This window comes from Natator depressus, chromosome 4 (genome assembly GCF_965152275.1).
Source record: "Natator depressus isolate rNatDep1 chromosome 4, rNatDep2.hap1, whole genome shotgun sequence".
Classification (NCBI taxonomy): Eukaryota; Metazoa; Chordata; order Testudines; family Cheloniidae; genus Natator; species Natator depressus.
The window spans coordinates 125,261,888-125,282,212 of record NC_134237.1 but is presented as its reverse complement, the minus strand read 5'-3'; the positions used below and the strand labels follow the sequence as shown (position 1 = coordinate 125,282,212).

The following is a 20,325-nucleotide window of genomic DNA, read 5'->3' as shown; positions in this document are numbered from 1 at the left end:
ATACACACACAGCCAAATCTTCCCCGTTGCAAACAAACAATACAGCTAAACACACACATTTTCGCAACTGCGGAATCTACAGATTATAAACAACACTCCGCATACTTAATAGTTTGGTGCTGAGACGTAATTTAGCCATAAAATAACAGACAAACCTTTGGAGCGCTGCCCCAGCCGGAGTTCCTCTCCCTCTCCCTCTCCCTCTGCTCTGCTGTTACTGACAAGATCAGGCTGAGATTAACAAGTCCATGCTACTGAACAGTTTTACTCCTCAGGTTATTCCACGCACTTTGTGTGCTCTAAATAATATCAAACTTCTCAGAAAGTTTAAAAATAGTGAATTAGAGAGGAACAGAACACAGTAATGGGAAAGCAGAAAACAGTGTCCGGGCAATTATTAAAGTAGCACGACGGACACTGCTCTATAGCTCAGTGTGTGTCAGCACTTCCATCCTAAACCCCTATTTGCAGGGGGTTATAACTCAAGCCCGCAAAAAATTGCTCCTAGCTAAAACAGGTGATTTTTTTAAAATATTTTTTAAATATCCATTTAGACTATTCAAAAAGTTTTAGGGGCACAAAAGTACACCCATTTTATCAGCTCTGGAAGCCTTATTTGCACTTTTCCAATATAAATAAAACATTCCTTTTTAAAAATAAAATTTCACAGACCCTTTGATCTACAATGTGAACCTGGTGCTTTACTTTTTATAAAAACACATTAATAAATATTTATTAATATTTGAAAACAGGGTAGTCTGAATACACAGTAACTTTTAAATAACTTTTAAGTGAATTTATTGGATAGTCCTGGAGATACTGTCTATTCAAAGAGCTGGTCAGCACAGACAGTGGCCCTTGACAATGTGTGTCATCGCTAATCCTCTAAGGCAGCTTTGTAAAATTCTACTCACACCACTTGCTGGAAGCAAATACTTTTTCTGACAGGCAAGTAAAATGCCCTCATCATCATGGTAAGGTGTCTGAACATAATTTTTGTTTGCTCTGCAATGGCTACTTTACAATGCTGCTCTAAAGGGTGACAAGGCAAGCCAATCTGTACACTTATTCAATCTTTGACCAATCAGAGTCAATGACTGAAGTGGTGATGGTTTTATGGCGTGGAAACTGGACTAAGATGGACAACTTATTTAATATAGATGACTAAATAGCCAGGACATAGTGCAACGTTATAGCTTTTGCTTTTAATGTACATCTTTATTAGGATTGTTCATCCTATATACACATAACCAAGGAACAACAGTCATTTCACAATTACAAGTCAACTGTCACAACTGCAATACAAGCATTGAATTCTATTCACATACTAGTACATTTTTTCTGTAAAATGTAAACATACATGGATTGACAGGTCAAAGTAAAAAAACATGTCAGACGAAACCAAAGTGTACATTCAGTTATCCCTCAGTTCAACAGAATGCATATAAGCCAATATAGCCCTCATCTCACTAATGCAGAAACTCAGAATATCACTATTAAGTCATTCAAATTCAAATTTTGCTTTCTCCCAGTCCCTTATTCTGAAGCATTATTTTTCATTTTAAAATCCCCTTCAAATAAATGATATATTACAGAAATAAATATGTGGCTAAAAGCTATAACAGTCCATTCCTTGGGGCTATATTCTCCTATCAATAGGCAGAGTTATTGAATTCAAATCTACTCAAAGGCTCCCTGTTAGCAGTCCAAGGGGGAGTGTGGGTTATTATTTCTCCAAAATACTATTCCTCCCAACTTCCCAAAAACATAATGGTTGCTTGAACATAAACCAAGAAGTATGTCAGATCCATTCTGCCTCTTCTCTGCCACATATAAACACTCTCTCACTACCAAATCATTGTATATGGCAGGTCACTCTAGTATGGACCATGTCTCCATGTTATGTATAACGTTGTGCATACTGTAAATATTATTTGTTAACAATTTCCACCCTAGAAAAAGTTAGATCTCCCATCCTCCCATATAGCTCAGATTAAGCCAACTGGATGGCCATAAATATACACTTTAAATATATAATTAGTTACTTGTCAACAGAGTAATAGTGAGGCTTCTGTTTTAGTCTACTAGGTAGTATGTAGAGTAGTTAAGATTTTTAATAGGGCTATCAATTATTCGCAGTTGTAATTGCACTGTTAAACAATAGAATACCAATTAAAATGTATTAAATATTTTTGGATGTTTTTCTACATTTTAAAATATATAGATTTCAATTACAACACAATATACAAAGTTGACAGTGCTCACTTTATATTATTAATTTTTATTACAAATATTTGGACTGTAAAATGGCAAACAAAAGAAACAGTATTTTTCAATTCATCTCATACAAGTACTGTAGCGCAATTTCTTTATCGTGTAAGTGCAACTTACAAATGTACCTTTTTTTGTCACATAACTGCACTCAAAAACAAAACAATGTAAAACTTTAGAGCCTACAGGTCCACTCAGTCCCACTTCTTGTTCAGTCAATTGCTAAGACAAACAAGTTTGTTTACATTTACGGGCGATATTGCTGCCCACTTCTTAATTACAATGTCACGTGAAAGTAAGAACAGGCATTCGCATGGCACTTTTGTAGCCGGCACTGCAAGGTATTTGCATGCCAGTTATGCTAAACATTCATATGCCCCTTCATGCTTTGGCCATTCCAGAGGACATGCTTCCATGCTGATAATGCTTGTTAATAAAATAATGCATTAATTAAATTTGTGACTGAACTCCTTGGGAGAGAATTGTATGTCTCCTACTCTATTTTATCTGCATTCTGACATATATTTCATGTTATAGCAGTCTCGGATGATGACCTAGCACATGTTGTTCATTTTAAGAACACTTTCACAGCAGATTTGACAAAACACAAAGAAGGTACTAATGTGCGATTTCTAAAGATAGCTACATCACTGGACTCAAAGTTTTAGAATCTGAAGTGCCTTCCAAAATCTGAGAGGGATGAGGTGTAGAGCATGCTTTCAGAAGTCTTAAAAGAGCAACACTCCAACGGCGGAAATTACAGAACCCGAACCACCAAAAAAAAAAAATAAAAATCAACCTTTCTGCTGGTGGCATCTGACTCAGATGATCATAGAATATCAGGGTTGGAAGGGACCTCAGGAGGTCATCTAGTCCAACCCCCTGCTCAAAGCAGGACCAATCCCCAACTAAATCATCCCAGCCAGGGCTTTGTCAAGCCTCACCTTAAAAACTTCTAAGGAAGGAGATTCCACCACCTCCTTAGGTAACGCATTCCAGTGTTTCACCACCCTCCTAGTGAAAAAGTTTTTCTGAATATGCAACCTAAACCTCCCCCATTGCAACTTCAGACCATTACTCCTCGTTCTGTCATCTGCTACCACTGACAACAGTCTAGATCCATCCTCTTTTGAACCCCCTTTCAGGTAGTTGAAAGCAGCTATCAAATCCCCCCTCATTCTTCTCTTCTGCATGATGAAAATGAACATGCATTGGTCTGCACTGCTTCAGATGGTTATCGAGCAGAACCCATTATCAGCATGGACGCATGTCCTCTGGAGTGGTGGTTGAAGCATGAGGGGACATATGAATCCCTAGTGCATCTGGCACAATAATATCTTGCAACACCAGCTACAACTGTCCATGAAAATGCCTGTCCTCACTTTCAGGTGATACTGTAAACAAGAAGCAGGCAGCATTATCTTCTGCAAATGTAAACAAACTTGTTTGTCTGAGCGACTGGCTGAACAAGAAGTAGGACTGAGTGGACTTGTAGGTGCTAAAGTTTTACCTTTTTTTATTTTTGAACGCAGAATTTTTTGTACATAATTCTACACTTGTAAGTTCAACTTTTATGATAAAGAGATTGCACTGACGTAGTTGTATTAGATGAATTGAAAAATACTATTTCTTTTGTTTTTACAGTGCAAATATTTGTAATAAAAAATAAATATAAAGTAAGCACTGTACACTTTGTATTGTGTTGTAATTGAAATATATTTGAAAATGTAGAAAATATCCAGAACTATTTAAATAAATGGTATTCTATTATTGTTGAACAGTGCGATTAATCATGTGATTAATTTTTTTTAATCGCATGACAGCCCTATTTTTTAATGTATACTATCCAAAGTGATTAAATAGCTGGATGTGGCTGTCATTAATTACAATGTTCATTCCTATTGATAAACTATTTGAAAAGGATGATCATCAAAACCTGGAAATACAAATTCAAAATAAAAAAATTAATCTAACATTTCTTTCTTACGTCATCCCGCTAGACGACAGGGAGAAAGCAACAAGTTATGGCCACGTACATCCTTCTTAATATACTCCAAATTTACACTTCTTGGCTTTTGTAAGAATTACACAAAGATACTACTTAAGAATTAACCATTGTATAAACAGACTTGTTTTGCATTAATCAGAACTCTGTTAAAATTAAACTTGGGCTCCATAATTTTGGAAGGGAGGGCGTAATCAGCGGAAACTTGAAAACAAAGATTATTATTTTATCATTAAAATCAAAGGCCCATTTCTGTACTTGAATGTTTACAACAATATAATTCATTGGTTTTAATTTCAGCAGGAAGTTACTGACCACTCCATTTTCTTTAACATAAATTTAAGTATTTGAGAGATTAGATGATTAGTTTAGTTCTAGTCCACACTCCCTCTATGCCACTACTTGCATGAACTAATAGCTGCAACAACTTTAAATTGAAAACATACCAATAATGCACATATAGGCTGTATAAATATTTAACCATGCCACCTAGAACGTAAATTAGTTGACATTCAACAATTAAAGCTCTCTCTCTGAAGTTGCAATATTTAAAGGTTAAAGATTAGACATGCTCCCTCTTGTGTTAAACTAAGAATGCATGCTGTTTTCTGTGACATGATGATGGCTCAGCCATCTGTTTCCATTGAGCAAACCTCTTCAACTTTGACTACTAATTTCTGACAAACATTCACCAATACTTCTACAGGACAAAGGTTGACTCACTTTGCACACATATGCCTATGATCACTTTATATTTGTGAAATATGGTCATTTTGCATATTGTTGAAGTTCAACATTAAGCATAAAATCACATATGGAAAATATGGTACAATTAAGATTAGTAGACGTAACTAAATATACATAGCAAAATAAATTATATGTAAATATATATCTGATGTTCAGTAGCTACATATTTCACACATTAGCCTAATAATTTACAACAAAATATCCACCCTTTGCTAATTTTTCTTTCCATGTCCTTAGTGCTAATTAATTAACTACTGAACTCACATAGTCTAGAATAAAACTTTCTGTTTAAAGAATCTTTAAAAAATGTGTATGTATTTCATATCTATATGAAAAAAATAGGAAGAACATGATAGTGCTATGTAAATGTGTGTGTACACACTATCTACCTAAGGCTTCAATATTTCAGCTTGACACACTGAAACCCCTATATCTGCATGGAGCCTCAATAAAGTCAATCAAGGTCCATCCATGCAGATCCAGTTGCAGGATCTGGCCCTTAGGGCAGTATTTTGCAAATATGGCCACCAAGGGGCTTTCCTGCGGCCAGGATAGCCTCCTCAACAGAGATGGGGGAGAGGGAAAAGTATTGGCCCCTCCCAGCAGTGCCCAGGGGAGGGCTTCAGCCGACCCCCCACTTCAGCCACTGGACTCTAAGGGAAGGCTTCAGCCCTCCCTCCCCCACCAATTCAGCCGACGGGCTCTGGGGGCAGGCTTCAACCCAGGGCAGCGGGGTTTCAGCTGGGCCGGCCTTACTGGGCGCCGTGGTCAAGAGGCAAGAAGGGGGGTGAGCCTGGGGTGCGAGGCTGTGGAAGGGAGCTCAGGGCAATGGGGGAAGTACAGGGCCCTGAGGGCGATGGGGAGCCCTAAGGGGGGCAGTGGGGAGCTGGGGGAGGCAGCAAAAAAAAACAAACCCTATATAAATAAATTACAATTATTTGGACATGTATATGTACATATTTGTTTTTTCTAATGTTAAGAATTTTAGGAAAATATGTCACAGCGACCAGCAAGAATTGGTGGCTGCACTCTGAGAAATTAACAGAAATAATGCAGCCAAACTTTAACCAGGAAGGGCAGCAAAGTCACTGTCACTATCCATGGACATTTCATATACATGCACTTTTAAACCTTGGACCATCATGTTCATCAATAAGGTGCACTTCTCAAAGTATAAGGGTCATACAAGATCGCTTCCTGCACCACTGAAGTCAATAGTTTTGCCATAGACGTCAAGAGAGTAAGAAACAACTCGTGACCTTTCCCTTCACATCCAACTTTTGGATCAGTGGTTCTCCATCTTTTTTTCATTCTGCAGGCTAATTCCTCAGAGAAGATTTTCATGGGGCATCTCCCATCCCAACCCACTAAAGTGCTCAGAAACCAGTGATGAGTGTTACGCACGATCCTAAAAAGGATAGCCTCAAAATGTTTCATTCTGCAGACCATAAAGAACGGTTCTCTGCTAGTCCCCAGATCACTACTGGAGAGCAGCTGGTTCAGGTCCTGATTCTGCAAAAACTCCCATGCGTCTGTCTACTGCCACAGGAAATCAACGGGAGTAACCATAAGAAAAACTGCAGGCTCCGGCCCTTCTTACATGGTAACAGACTAGGGTTGCCAACCCGCCAGGATTGTCCTGGACGCTCCAGAAATTAAAGATTAATCTTTATTTAAAGATGATGTCATGGGATGAAACCTCCAGGAATACCTCCAACCAAAGTTGGCAACCCAGTCACAGGCCGGCGCCGAGTGCAGCGAGACAGGGAACTATTTATTGGCTAAGCCTGGAACAAGCACCCTTTCCAGGCACAGCTGGGGCAAGCGGAGGGGAGGGAGGCAGACTCTCCCTCGGTCCGGGGTTCGCGCTCCGGGCAGCCGGGAAGGGTGCGTCTCTCCCTGCCAGGCGGCCGGGGGGCTCTGCGGGCCGCGCACAGGACTCAGCCAGGCCGTCGACGGAAGGCGCCCGGTGAACGGAGCTGGCCGGCCAGCGCTTGGCCCTGGCTGAGGCCCGCTGGCACCCCCCACACGCCCCGGACAAACGGCCGCCAACGGCTGGGGCTGCCCGGCCGAAGGGGCCGGGTCGGGGGAGAGGAGAGTGGCGTCCCCCGGGAGGCGGGTAAGGTGGGAGTCCCCGCTCCGGGCTGAGGGGGAGAGGACTCACTCTGTCTCCGCTACTTAAACCTCTTCCCGCCGCCGGCGCCGCCGCCTCACTCCCGCTCCTCCCTACGCGGCTTACTAGGAATCACCCCCTCCCCGTCTCCCCGCACACAAACTCCGGCAACAATCGAGGCGGCTCGCTGCCACCCGCTTGCCCCAGCCACCCTCGCTTCCCATTCGCTCATCGCTGTGTCCGTCGACGTGTCTGCTGCGTGCATTGGCCGCGCTGCCTGCCAATCGAGACGTACACGGCAGGCTCCGCGTCCTGGCTTCGCTTGCGGTGCCCCCCTCCGGACACCTCAGGGCGGGTAGTTAAAACCTCCTCTTTAACTCACCGTAAAAATATACTTTTTACGTCCCGCCCACCCAAACAGAAAGGAGATTCTGATTGGGCCGAATGAAAGTCTGGCTAGCTTGATTGGAAAATAAAACTGTCAATCCGAGACGTAATCCCTGCCTATGGGAATGCGTAGCTCTCCCTGACTCTCATATATTATCCAATCAAACACGCTTTCACAAATTAGAGGGCGGGACAAAGCCTATGAAGTGATCGATGCGAAAGGGATGCAATGATTGGATGGATACTCTCTTCCACCGCCACTGTCCTGTGGCTCATACCACCCGGCTTTGGGAGGGGGAGAGGTAATCTGTTGGTTCAGCCCGTCTACATCAGGGACGAGAGGGGCGGGGGAAAGGAAGGAGGAGGAAGTCCTTTATTGCCCACCATGCAACGCGCGCCGTAGGTAGCTCTTTTGGACTCTGCGCGGGGAGGGGGTGGGAGGAGGTTGGTGCCCAATCCAAGATGGCGGTGCAGGAATCAGCTGCTCAGCTCTCAATGACTTTGAAGGTGCAGGAGTATCCCACTCTCAAGGTGGGTGCTAGGCATCCTGGGTGCCTGTGGGGAGGGGAGGGCCAGGCAGGGGTTGGGCGAGGTTGGTCATGGCTCAGCTGGGCAGGGCTAAAGGGAGCTCGGGGCTTGACAAGCTGTGGTCCCCCACGCCCTGTATTATAAACCCCTCGGGCCCCAAGGTGTGTAATGTGGGGAGACCCCAGTTCACTGGACCCCTTTCAGTGCCCCCCTCCATCTGCCTTGCCCTATACCAATAAGGGTTATTTTCTTTCTTTTGATGTTGAGGAACGTGCCTGGAATATGATGCCCTCCCTGGGCAGTTCCATACCCTGAAGATGTAGGTGGGGTGGAGTCCCCTGAGCAACAACAAAAATGAAAACGATTGAAGGACTGGAGGGGCTGACTTAGGAGAAGGAAAGAGCTGAATATGCCATGGCAAAGATGTGACTGAAGGATGTTGTGTGGGGAGGGGTGTGACTGGGACAGACTGGAGGGTGCAGGGCAATGGAAATGATTTAAGGGGGCTGTGAGCATTGATTATTTAGAAGGAATTTTTAAAGGCGTTAGAGCGATGTATCATTGTTAAGTGGTGAGTGGGGGGGGTAAATATGGTTCCTTGGCATCTTGGTTTCCCAAAGATGGAGATGAACTGCAGGGTGTCGAGATAAAAATGATTAAAGGGACTGGAGAGCTTATAAGGAAGAAAGAGTTAAATATCCATAGCTTGGCTGGATACTACTAAAGGGTTGGGGTGGCTGATGTAGTAACTGAGTGTATCTGAAGGGTGTTAACTCCCCAGGTGGGAGGTGAATTGCGTAGGCTGGCCAGACATCATAAAATGAGCAAAGGAAAATCTAAACTGACCATTAAGCGTAAATATTGCTGACAATAAGATCTGTTAAACTGGGGAATAGTCTCCCAAGGGAAGTGGTGAATTGATCATTTAGAATATTTTTAATATATATTAGATCAACCAATTCAACTGCAGTTGAATTTACTGTAGGGAACTAATCCTGTGCTGGCTAAGTGGGAGTGAGGAGAGATGAGCTGGACTGCTTAATAGGCCTTTTCCATCCCTTATGTCTGATTTAACTAGAATATATTTTTTCATATAGTGTGTACCAAAAACGTTTTACAAAATAAACTTTTGGGCTTAAGTCATGTTTTACTTTAATATACAGAGTGTTGTGTGGTTGGTTTTTTTATTTGTTTGTGTTGCAGTTTTCTGCCCATGTTCTTCCCATCTGTCTCTTGCTCTTCCCTTCCTCCTCCTGTCCTACCCTCTCATTTCCTCTTCACCTTTGGGACTGTCTTGATTCCCATTTTATATCTGAAGATTTATTTTCCCTGTCGCCCTGAAGTACTTAAAGCTTGACAGTATCTGGGTTAAATTTTAAGTCCCCTTAGAAAGGCACTGTTGATACTTTCCACAGCCAGCAACAATGTTAAGAAATTCATCGACAAAGAAGCCTGTTTCAATGGTTTATTTATTGACACATTCATATTGTGTTTAGACAATCTCTGTCGTATTCCTCAGTATTTACATCTAGTGAGAGACAATGGTTTGCTTTTTTCTCTCTCTCTATACCATTTAAGGCAATCTACTGTCACCCATTTAAAGAAGAAGGCAGTCATTTTAAACTAGTTTTAAGGCATTTTTCAAGTCTGCTATTTACTCTTGATGAGGGATTTTTTGCAGCATTTTAATTATAATGAAATATTCCTTTTATTGTCATGAAATAACTAAGCTGTTTAGTTTGAATAACACTGTTAATACAAGGCTGTTTAATGTCATAAGGGTGATGTTTAGATGGCACTTAATTCTTTTTGTGTTTTGTCTCTCCCCCACCCCTCAGTGCTCCAGAAGCTTCCTTTCTGTTTAATATTAGTTCTTATTACAAAAAAACTCTTGAAGCAGTCACTGTTTAGTTACAACTTGCATTTATCCCCTTAAGTTTCCTTGACTGTGGAGATTTCAAACCATTATCCATGCTAGAGAAAACAATTTTTTGGTAGAGGTGAAAAGGACAGAGTGAATTTTCATCTCTAGTGGGTTCTTAAGAACTTAAAACAGTCTATAAAACACATGCATAGAAACTTATTATGGTCACTGTGGTGGCAGCTATAATACTTTGTTACCCATCTGTGGACACTAGCAATTTTCTCTAATTGATGTAAGTAAACTATAAGGAAGTCAGAACTACATTTATATCCTTCCTGTTTCCTCCCTTTAACTTGCTCATGCCCGAGTCACTAGATAATAGCAGTTGTGTAATAGCTCTACGTTACAATATGTTCCATAAGAGTGCCTTTCATGGGAAGGAGTGCTTATGACACTCTCTATAGGGAAAATCCCTCTTAATGCTAAATTGAGGTAATTTCTGGAGTGGAAGTGCAGCAACATTCTGCTTCAGCAATTCTGTACGGTATTATTTTTCAAGGGAAAGTAAAGTGACTTACTCAGCTGAATCTGCGGGAGTAATTTAAGTGTACAGAATACAACTACTTATGCTGTTTTCCTCCTCAGGACATGAGGGTTACTTGCTATCTTTCCCAAAAAAGTTGCATCGATCTCTAATAAACCCCACTGATAGGGAATTTTGCTTTATAGCTCATCTGAAAGCATAATACATGAAGCCTCCAATATGCACTGACAAAAGGAAATTAAAGGGTGTCAACACTCTGAGCATAGTTCAGAGCTGATGTACAAATAAACAAGTGACATCAGAAAATAATGTAGTTCATTTGTATCTTTGGAAATGTAAATAACTATTAAAAAGCTGAATTATCAAGCTGGATGGAACGAGAAGTGAACCAGAAACTGGTAGAGAGAAGTGTGACTAGAAGTCAAAATATTTTTACCTGGGCTGCTCCAGTGATGGTAGGTTGGGACTCTGGGCTGCAGCTGTTAGCCAAGTATCAGTGAAAGTAGCTTTGCTTAGTTTGAAGGGGAGCTGGGAGCAGTGTTGGGAGGCTTTAGCCCCTTTTGAAGGCCATTGGTCAACTTCTGACATAAACAGCTGTTGAAAAGCTGTTGGGGGGGGGGGGGTCAACAAGCATGTGGACAAGAGGGATTCAGTGGATATAGTGTACTTAGATTTTCAGAAAGCCTTTGACAAGGTCCCTCACCAAAGTAAGCTGTCATAGGCTAAGAGGGCCTCTCATAAATCGGTAACTGGTTAAAAGATAGCTAACAAAGAGTAGGAATAAATAGTTTTCAGAATGGAGAGAGGTAAATAGTGGTGTCCCCCTGGGGTCTGTACTGGGACCAGTCCTGTTCAACATATTCATAAATGATCTGGAAAAAGGGATAAACACTGTGGTGGCAAAAATTGCAGATAATACAAAACTACTCAAGATAGTTAAGTTCAAAGCAGACTGTGAAGTATTACAAAGGAATCTCACAAAACTGGGTGACTGGGCAACAAAATGGCAGATGAAATTCAGTATTGATAAATGCAAAGTAATCCATATTGGAAAACATTATCCCACCTGTACATATACAATGATGAGGTCTAAATTAGCTGTTACGACTCAAGAAAGAGATTTTGGCGTCATTGTGGATTTTTCTCTGAAAACATCCCCTCAGTGTGCAGCAGCAGTCAAAAAAGCAAACAGTGTTGGGAATCTTTAGGAAAGAGGTAGACAATAATACAGAAAATATCATATTGCCTCTATGTAAATTCTTGGTATGCCCACATCTTGAATACTGTGTGCAGATCTGGTCACCCCATCTCAAAAAAGATATACTGGAATTGGAAAAGGTACAGAGAAGGGCAACAAAAATGATTAAGGGTATGGAACGCCTTCCGTGTGAGGAGAAGTTAATAAGATTGGGACTTTTTAGCTTGGAAAAGAGATGACTTAGGGGGGATATCTTAGAGGTCTATAAAATCTTGACCAGTGTGGAGAAAGTGAATAAGGAAGTGTTATTTACTCCTCATAACACTAGAATTAGGTGTCACTAAATGTAATTAATAGACAGCAGGTTTAAAACAGACAAAAGGAAGTACTTCTTCACACAATGCACAGTCAACCTGTGGAACTCTTTGCCAGAGGATGTTGTGAAGGCCAAGACTATAACAAGGTTCAAAAAAGAATGAGAGACATTCATAGAGGATTGGTTCATCAATGGCTATTAGCTAGGATGGACATGGATGTAAAATCATGCTCTGAAGTGTTCCTAGGCTCTGTTTGCAGGAAGCTGGGAATGGGCAACGGGATGGATCACTTGATTACCTGTTCTGTTCATTCCCTCTGAAGCATCTGGCATTGTCCAATGTTGGAAGGCAGGATACCTGGCTAGATGGACCATTGGTCTGACCCAGTATGGCCATTCTTCTGTTCTTAAAGTAGTGGAGCTGGACTCAGTGTAGCATTCTCTGATGGAAGGTACCGAGTTCTTCTGAGCTGTGCAGAGTAGTTTACCGGTACACCTTAAGTGGGACAGTGGGAGAACATGAATAGATATAGTATATGTTGTTCCCATCCTGTGCTCAGGCCAGCTTTGACTGTCAAACAAAATCCTGTAAATAAATTAAGGTTCTAATTGGGTCTTGGATTTGCTGAAATGTCCAAGAGCAATATTCAGTTGACTTACAATATCATCAGAAACTTTTGAGGGAATACCTGCATTATTATTTCAGTGGGTGTGATTTGGAGAGAAGAGAAGGAGAACAGAAGAGGCAAGACTTCATACTCTTTAACATGTTTTTGATACAGCATAGATGGTGCAAAAAAAGAGGATTTACGGAATAGGAGTATGATCTTGCTGTTACCTGCAAGCAACCCCATCCATTTTACTAAATAAAATATGTGCTGAGAAGAGGGTAGTCTGACATACTACTGCTGTTTCTCTGCTGTTGGGCTCTGTGCAAGCATTCTCTAAATTCTCCTATAGCAACCCTTTGAAGTAACTTTGATGTTGAAGAACCATCAGGCTTTGAATCTAATGGGACTCACTCCTTTGCCCTGGCAATAAAGTATATTTGTTTAGTACAACCAAAGTAAGAAAATGTACTTATGAGCAGAGACATGCATAATTTTATAAACAGGTATTAGAGTAGCTATAGGCTGTAGATTTCATTTTCTGACTCCCAGTAAGTTGTTGCACCTGCAGAAAATCATTTTAAGCATGGAATTTCCTGATACTTTGAGGAGGGGGGATCTTATTAGCATTTGCTTCAAAGACAGGATGCTAATTAAGGGTTTCAGAGTAGCACCGTGTTAGTCTGTATTCGCAAAAAGAAAAGGAGTACTTGTGGCACCTTAGAGACTAACAAATTTATGTGAGCATAAGCTTTCGTGAGCTACAGCTCACTTCATTGGATGCATCTGATGAAGTGAGCTGTAGCTCACGAAAGCTTATGCTCACATAAATTTGTTAGTCTCTAAGGTGCCCCAAGTACTCCTTTTCTTTTTACTAATAATAAAGTTATACTTGTAGAATATTTGCTTGTAGCCCTCATCCCTCCTCAACAATGCTTTGTATCACTTTTGTTTCCAGATTATTAACTCTCTGGCATTGGCTTCCTATGTTTGTACAATACCTAACATATTTGGGGTCTCTGGGCACTACTGTAATACTATTATATAATTGTAAAATTATCTGAATTAGTGAAAGCTGCTAGAAAACAGAAGTAAAGGAAACTTATCAAATTCTCTTCATTTTTGCTAAATCATGAATGAAGAGCATTTCAGAGCTTAAGTGTCATGAAACATAGTATAAAAATAAATGCAAGATTTCTTTGTCCTACATTCTCTAATCAGCTCTTGCTTCCTCAATGTATCTCACTTTCTTTTAAACCCCTCCCCACTATCCTTTGCTATAGTAATCCATGTATTAATCAGTGTGGCACCTTATCTCTAGGCCTATACATTTAGCAAACAACTGTTTTGGCAGCCATATATTTGCTGGCAGGGCATGACAGCAAAATCATTCAGTGCCTGTAAACATAAGATGTTGCCTTCATGATATACTTGGCCTTTCTTAGCCCAGGGCCTGAAAATATACGATGTAGAAATACTGTATGCTCATACGCAAGACTTTACATATACATTAGTGTAGCATGTTTCACAAATTGTGAAATTGTCATGCCTTTTTGCTTAAATAAAGCAAGATGCAGGCGGATGCTACGACACCTAAGTGCCACTCTGAGGCCAGATGGCTTTAACTGGCCCAAACCCCATGAGTTAACTGCTGCATAACCTCTCTACTTTAATTATCTTCTTAACTTTCATAAACATAGCTCATTTATACAGTGTAACTTTGGTTTTTCACATATCCCAATACAAATTTCCTTCACAAACAAGTATAAACATCTTGTGTGAAGTGCTGTCACTTGAACTATGATAGAGGTGAAGGATATTATAGGATCCAGTAGGAGTTGTGGCATTATTTATTTGTGTTACAGTAGTACCTATGAGGCCCTAACCAAGACTGACTCCATTGTGCTAGGCACTGTCCAAACACACATTGAAGACTGTCTCTTTCCCTGAGGAGTTTGTAATCAAGCTATACAAGACAGACAAAAGATTGGAGAGGGAACAGAGAAACCGATGAAGCGACTTTGGCTTTCTCCACCATGGGATGCTGCTCCAGGAAGGAGGACTGCTAGGAATAGATGGGGTCCATATGACCAAGAAGGAGTAGACCATCTTTGGATACACTCGCCAACCTAATGAGGAGAGCTTTAAACTAGGTAAAAAGGGGGCAAGTGACAAAAGCCCACGGGTGGGTAGTTTGTTTGTTTGTTTTTTAAAGGCAATTTTAAAATTAGATCTTGCGGGAGGGTGGGAAATGGAAAATTACAGTTGGGTCATAGGAATAACAAGAGGGAGAACAGTGGGGGAATTTATACAACATCTTAGATGTTTGCACACAAATATAAGGGGTATGGCAAATAAAGAGGAAGAACTGGAACTATTAGTACTACGGCTGTCAAGCAACTAAAAAAATTAATTGCGATTAATCGTGCTGTTAAACAATAGAATACCATTTATTTAAATATTTTGGATGTTTTCTACATTTTCAAATATATTGATTTCAATTACAACACAATACAAAGTGTGCAGTGCTCACTTTATTTATTTTTTATTACAAATATTTGCACTGTAATAAACAAAAGAAATACTATTTTTCAATTCACCTAATACAAGTACTGTAGTGCTATTTCTTTATCATGAACGTTGAACTTACAAATGTAGAATTATGTACCAAAAAAACCCTGCCTTCAAAAATAAAACCATGTAAAACTTTAGAGCCTACAAGTCCAATCAGTCCTCTTTCTTGTTCAGTCAATCAGTAAGAGAAACAAGTTTGTTTACATTTGCAGAAGATAATGCTTCCTGCTTCTTGTTAACAATGTCACCTGAAAGTGAGAACACACGTTTGCATGGCACAGTTGTAGCTGGCATCAGACGATATTTACATGTCAGATGCGCTAAAGATTCATATGTCCCTTCATGCTTCAACCACCATTCCAGAGGATGTACGTCCACACTGATGACAGGTTCTGCTCGATAACTATCCAAAGAAGAGCGGATCGACGCATGTTCATTTTCATTATCTGAGTCAGATTCCACCAGCAGAAGGTTGATTTTTCTTTTTTGGTGGTTCTGGTCCTGTAGTTTCCGCATCAGTGTTGCTCTTTTAAGACTTCTGAAAGCATGCTCCACACCTCATCCCTCTCAGATTTTGAAAGGCACTTCAGATTCTTAAATCTTGGGTGGAGTGCTTTAGCTATCTTTAGAAATTTCACATTGGTATCTTCTTTGCATTTTGCCAAATTTGCAGTGAAAGTGTTCTTAAAACGAACAACATGTGCTGGGTCATCATCTGAGACTGCTATAACATGAAATATGTGGCAGAATGCAGGTAAAACAGAGCAGGAGACATACAATTCTACCCTAACATATTTTTTATCTAGCTTCATCAGCATGGAAGCATGTCATCCGGAGTGAAGGCCGAAGCATAAAGAGGCATGTGCTAAAGAGTCATATCTGGCATGTAAATAACTTGCAACGCCAGCTACAACAGTGCTATGCGAATGCCTGTTCTCACTTTCAGGTGACATTGTAATTAAGAAGTGGGCAGCAATATTGCCCGTAAATGTAAACAAACTTGTTTGTCTTAGCGATTGACTGAACAAGAAGTAGGACTGAGTGAACTTGTAGGCTCTAAAGTTTTACATTGTTTTGTTTCTGAGTGCGGTTATGTAACACAAACCCCTACATTTGTAAGTTGTACTTTCATGATAAAGAGATTGCACGACACTACTTGTATGAGATGAATTGAAAAATACAATTTTTTGTCACTTTTACAGTGCAAACACTTGTAATAAAAATAATATAAAGTTAGCACTCCAGATTTTGTATTCTTTGTAATTGAAATCGATATATTTAAAAATGTAGAAAAACATCCAAAATAATTAATACATTTCAATTGGTATTCTGTTGTTTAACACTGCGATTAAAAAAACGACAACTAAAATCGCAATTAATTTTTTTGAGGTAATAGCATGAGTTAACTCTTGTGATTAATCAACAGTCCTAATTAGTACATGAGCTAAATTATGACTTGATGTGATAAAGTGGAAACTTTCTGTAATATTTTTATGGAATATGTGCATGGCAGTGACTTACTTGATTGAGGTTGTTAACTAGTGGGTGCAGAAGCATTATAATGCCCTTGTGGCATTGAAGATGTTCATGTCAAGTAAGTGTCTGGGGTGCTCTGAATGGGTCATTAATGATTGGCTGAAACTGGTCAATATCAATAGAGGATTTGGAAAGACAATAGGAACCTCAAGGACTGAGCTGCCTGCCTGAGTTTCTCACAGATAGGAGTCATTGAATATGTGAACTCAGCCTGGGTGTGGAGGAGGAACGTAATGGACCACAAGGTGATCAGAGGCTAGGACAAGAGTTGGCCTTTGAGAGACATAGCAGCTGTCGCCTGGGCTCACAGTCAGAGCGAGAGAGATGGAGGCAGAGACCAAATGGGTGTTGCAGCCGCGTGACTGGGTAAAGTGCTGACGTTGGTCAGCCTGACCTCTTTCTTCACCTTTGTTTCTCTTTGCTAACCTAAGGACTTCCAGGTTCTGTATTCCAGTTGACTTATAAACCCTACTTTGTTTTGAAAAGGCTACCTGGTGTCACTGAAAATAGATGTGGAGATCTGATTCCTCAAGAATGCAAAAAGTCTGAGTGGGAGTCTATCTCAGTTGGACTAACTGGGCAGAGCTTACTTTGTGAAACTGAAGTGCTAGAGGCTCAATCTAGGAGATGTTGAGGCCGTGTGACCCACCTTTAAGGGAGTGGGACCCTTGGGGGTCTGGCATACTGAAGGGGTCCCTCCAAGGAATTGTTTAAAAGATGGGGCATAGTACAGATCCTGTGGAATTGGCATCACTGAGAACTGATGGGATAAATGTCGTGGCTGGAATATTGGTATAGAGGGGTATCGCTTGTTCAGGAAAAAGGGAAAGTGTTGCATTATACATCAAGAATATATACACTTGTTCTTAGGTGAGACATCAGTTGAAAGTCTCTGGGTGAAAGGAAAAGGGGGAAAACAGGGTATTATGGTAAATGTGTCCTCTATACCACCAAATCAGGAGGAGGAGGCATTTCTGGAACAAATAACCGGAATATCCAAAACACAAGACAAGACCTGGTAATAATGGGGGTGGTGGGGGGACTTTAAATACTCAGACATCTGCTAGAAAATTTATACAGCAAAACACAAAATCTCCAATATGGTCTTGAAATGTACTGGGGACAACTCCTTTTTTTTTCCCCCCAGAAAGTGGAGGAAGTAACAGAGACAGCCATTTTAGTCTTGATTCTGACCAACAGGGAGTAACTTTTTGTACATCAGAAGACTGAAGGTAATTTGGGAGAAAGTGATCATGAAATGACAGATTTTGTGATTCTATGGAAAAGAGGTGAAAGTAGCAGAATGAGGAGAATGGACCTGGAAAAAAGCAGACTTTAACAAACACAGAAACTGCTAGATAAGGTCCCCTTTGGAAGAAAATCTAAGGAAAAAAAGAGTTGTGGAGAGCTGGCAGTTATGCCTTTAATGTTGTCTATGCAAAACAGCAAACTATTCTGGTTGAAGGAAAAATAAGAATAGTAAGAGGCCAATATCGCTGTATCAGGAGCAGTTTAAGAACCTCCTGCCCACCACAAATCATAAAAAGTGGAAGCATGGACAAATTGCTAAGGATGAGTATAAATAATCAGTTCAAGCATGTAGGGAGAAAATCTGAATGGATAATGCACCAAATGAGTTACATCTGGCAAGGGCATTAAAGGCAATAAGAAAATATATATTAAGATCAAGAGAGAGACAAAGAAAAGTCTAGGTCTACCTCCCTAGCAGGGAAAGAGAGCTAATAATGGATGACACCAAGAAGTCTGACGTGTTTGCTTGTTTTGGTTGTCTTCACTAAAAAGGTTAATTATGATCCACTGATTTAGCATAATAAATATTAACAAGGGGGAAGGAGCATAAGCCAGAATAGGGGGGAAAATTGGCTAAAAATATTTAGATAACATATGTGTATTCAAGTTGCTGCAGGGCCTGATGAAATTCATCCTAAAATATTTAAGGATGCAATCTCTGAACAGTTAGCAATTCTCTTGGGGGATTGGTGAGGTCCCTAAGGACTGGAGAAGAGCAAACATATCTTTAAAAAGGGGAACAAAGAGGACCCTGGGAATTAGACCAGTCAGTCCTATCTTGACACCTGGAAAGATACTGGATCATATTATTAAATAAATAATTTGTAAGCACCTAAGTCGGATAGTAGCGTGATCTGTTATAGCTAACATGGATTTGTCAAAAACAAATCATACCAAACCAACCTACTATCCTTCTTTGACATGGGGCATTTGTCTAGTGGCTAGGAGAAAAGCAGTAGATGTGATAGATTTTAATTTTTTTTGAGTAAGGTTTTTGACAGTCCCATGTGACATTCTCATAAGCAAACTAGGGAAATATTATCTAGCTGAAACTGCTATAAGGTGGGTGCACAGAACTGGATGAAAGACCGTACTCAGAGTAGTTATCAATGATTTGCTGTCAAATTAGGAGGGCCTAAGTAGTAGGATCCTGCAGGGGTCAGTCCTGGGCCCAATATTATTCAATGTTTTTCATTAATGACTTGGATAATGGAGTTGAGAGAGAGACTTTTAAAAATTATGGATAACATCAAGAGCAAGTGGTTGTGAGCACTTTGAAAGACAGGATTAGAATGTTAAACAAGTGTGACAAGTTGGAGAATTGGTCTGAAATCAACAAGATGAAATTCAATAAAAGAAGAGTGCAAAATACTATACTTAGCAAGGAGAAATCCAATGCACAGCTACAAAATGAGAATAACTGGCTAGGCAGTAGTACTGCAGAAAAGGATCTGGAGGTTATAGTGGTTCACAAATTGAATATGAGTTAACAATGTGAAGCAGTTGCTAAAAAGGCTGTTATTCCAAGGTGTAAGACCCAAGAGGTAATTTATTGTCTTCTGTTCAGCACTATTGAGGCCTCACTTGGAATATTGTGTCTAATTCTGGGCACAGACAGAGTCCAGAGGAGAGCAACAAAATTGATAAACTGTTTAGAAGACTTTATCCATCAGGAAAGTTTTTTTGTTTTGTTTTTTTTTTAAAGTGGGCGTGTTTAATCTTGAGAAAAGAGGACTGTTATCAGGTCACCCATCAGTCTTCAAATGTGTTAAGGGCTGATCAGTTGTTTTCCTTGTGCACTGAAGATAGGATAAGAAGTGATCAGCTTAACCTGCAGCAAAGGAGATTTTAGGTTTAAATATTTGGAAAACCCTTTCCTACTATAAGGATAGTTAAGGACAGGAATGGGCTACCAGGGGAGGTTGTGGAATCCTCTTCACTGCAGGTTTTTGAGAACCAGTTTAGACAAACACCTGTCCAGGATGGTGTAGATATACTTGGTCTTGCCTCAGTGCCAGGGACTGGACTTGATGACCTTTTGAGGTTCCTTCCAGCCCTACATTTCTATGATTCTGTGACTTGCTTAAGGTCACACAGGAAGACTGTGTTAGAGCCAGGCTGACTCTTGACAGCGAGATATCTTTGACATTACTTTTATGTTCAAATACTTTGCTTAAAAGAAGGACAAAGCTTTAAAAAGTGTCTAGTGGAATTTTGCTTTTGGAAGGGGAGTCAAAGATGGCAGCTACAAAAAAGTGTGGTGGGAGTGACAGTTTCCACCACATTTCTAACGTATGCCACTACACAAACTCTAAGATGGATG

General features: G+C 40.4%; 1 protein-coding gene across 4 annotated transcripts in view; it reads left to right on the top strand.

The window, feature by feature from the left end:
- Window positions 1–7,684: 7,684 nt before the first annotated feature.
- MAEA (macrophage erythroblast attacher, E3 ubiquitin ligase) overlaps window positions 7,685–20,325 on the top strand; it is a 112,262-nt gene continuing 99,621 nt past the window's right edge. For 2 of the 4 annotated variants that reach the window (XM_074951843.1, XM_074951844.1), the window contains exon 1: window positions 7,922–8,054. In XM_074951843.1, coding sequence (XP_074807944.1) covers window positions 7,986–8,054 — 69 coding nt within the window. In that variant the 5' untranslated portion in view covers window positions 7,922–7,985. Of the gene's footprint in view, window positions 8,055–20,325 lie in introns of all 4 variants that reach the window. The other 2 variants (XM_074951845.1, XM_074951846.1) reach the window with 2 other exon arrangements.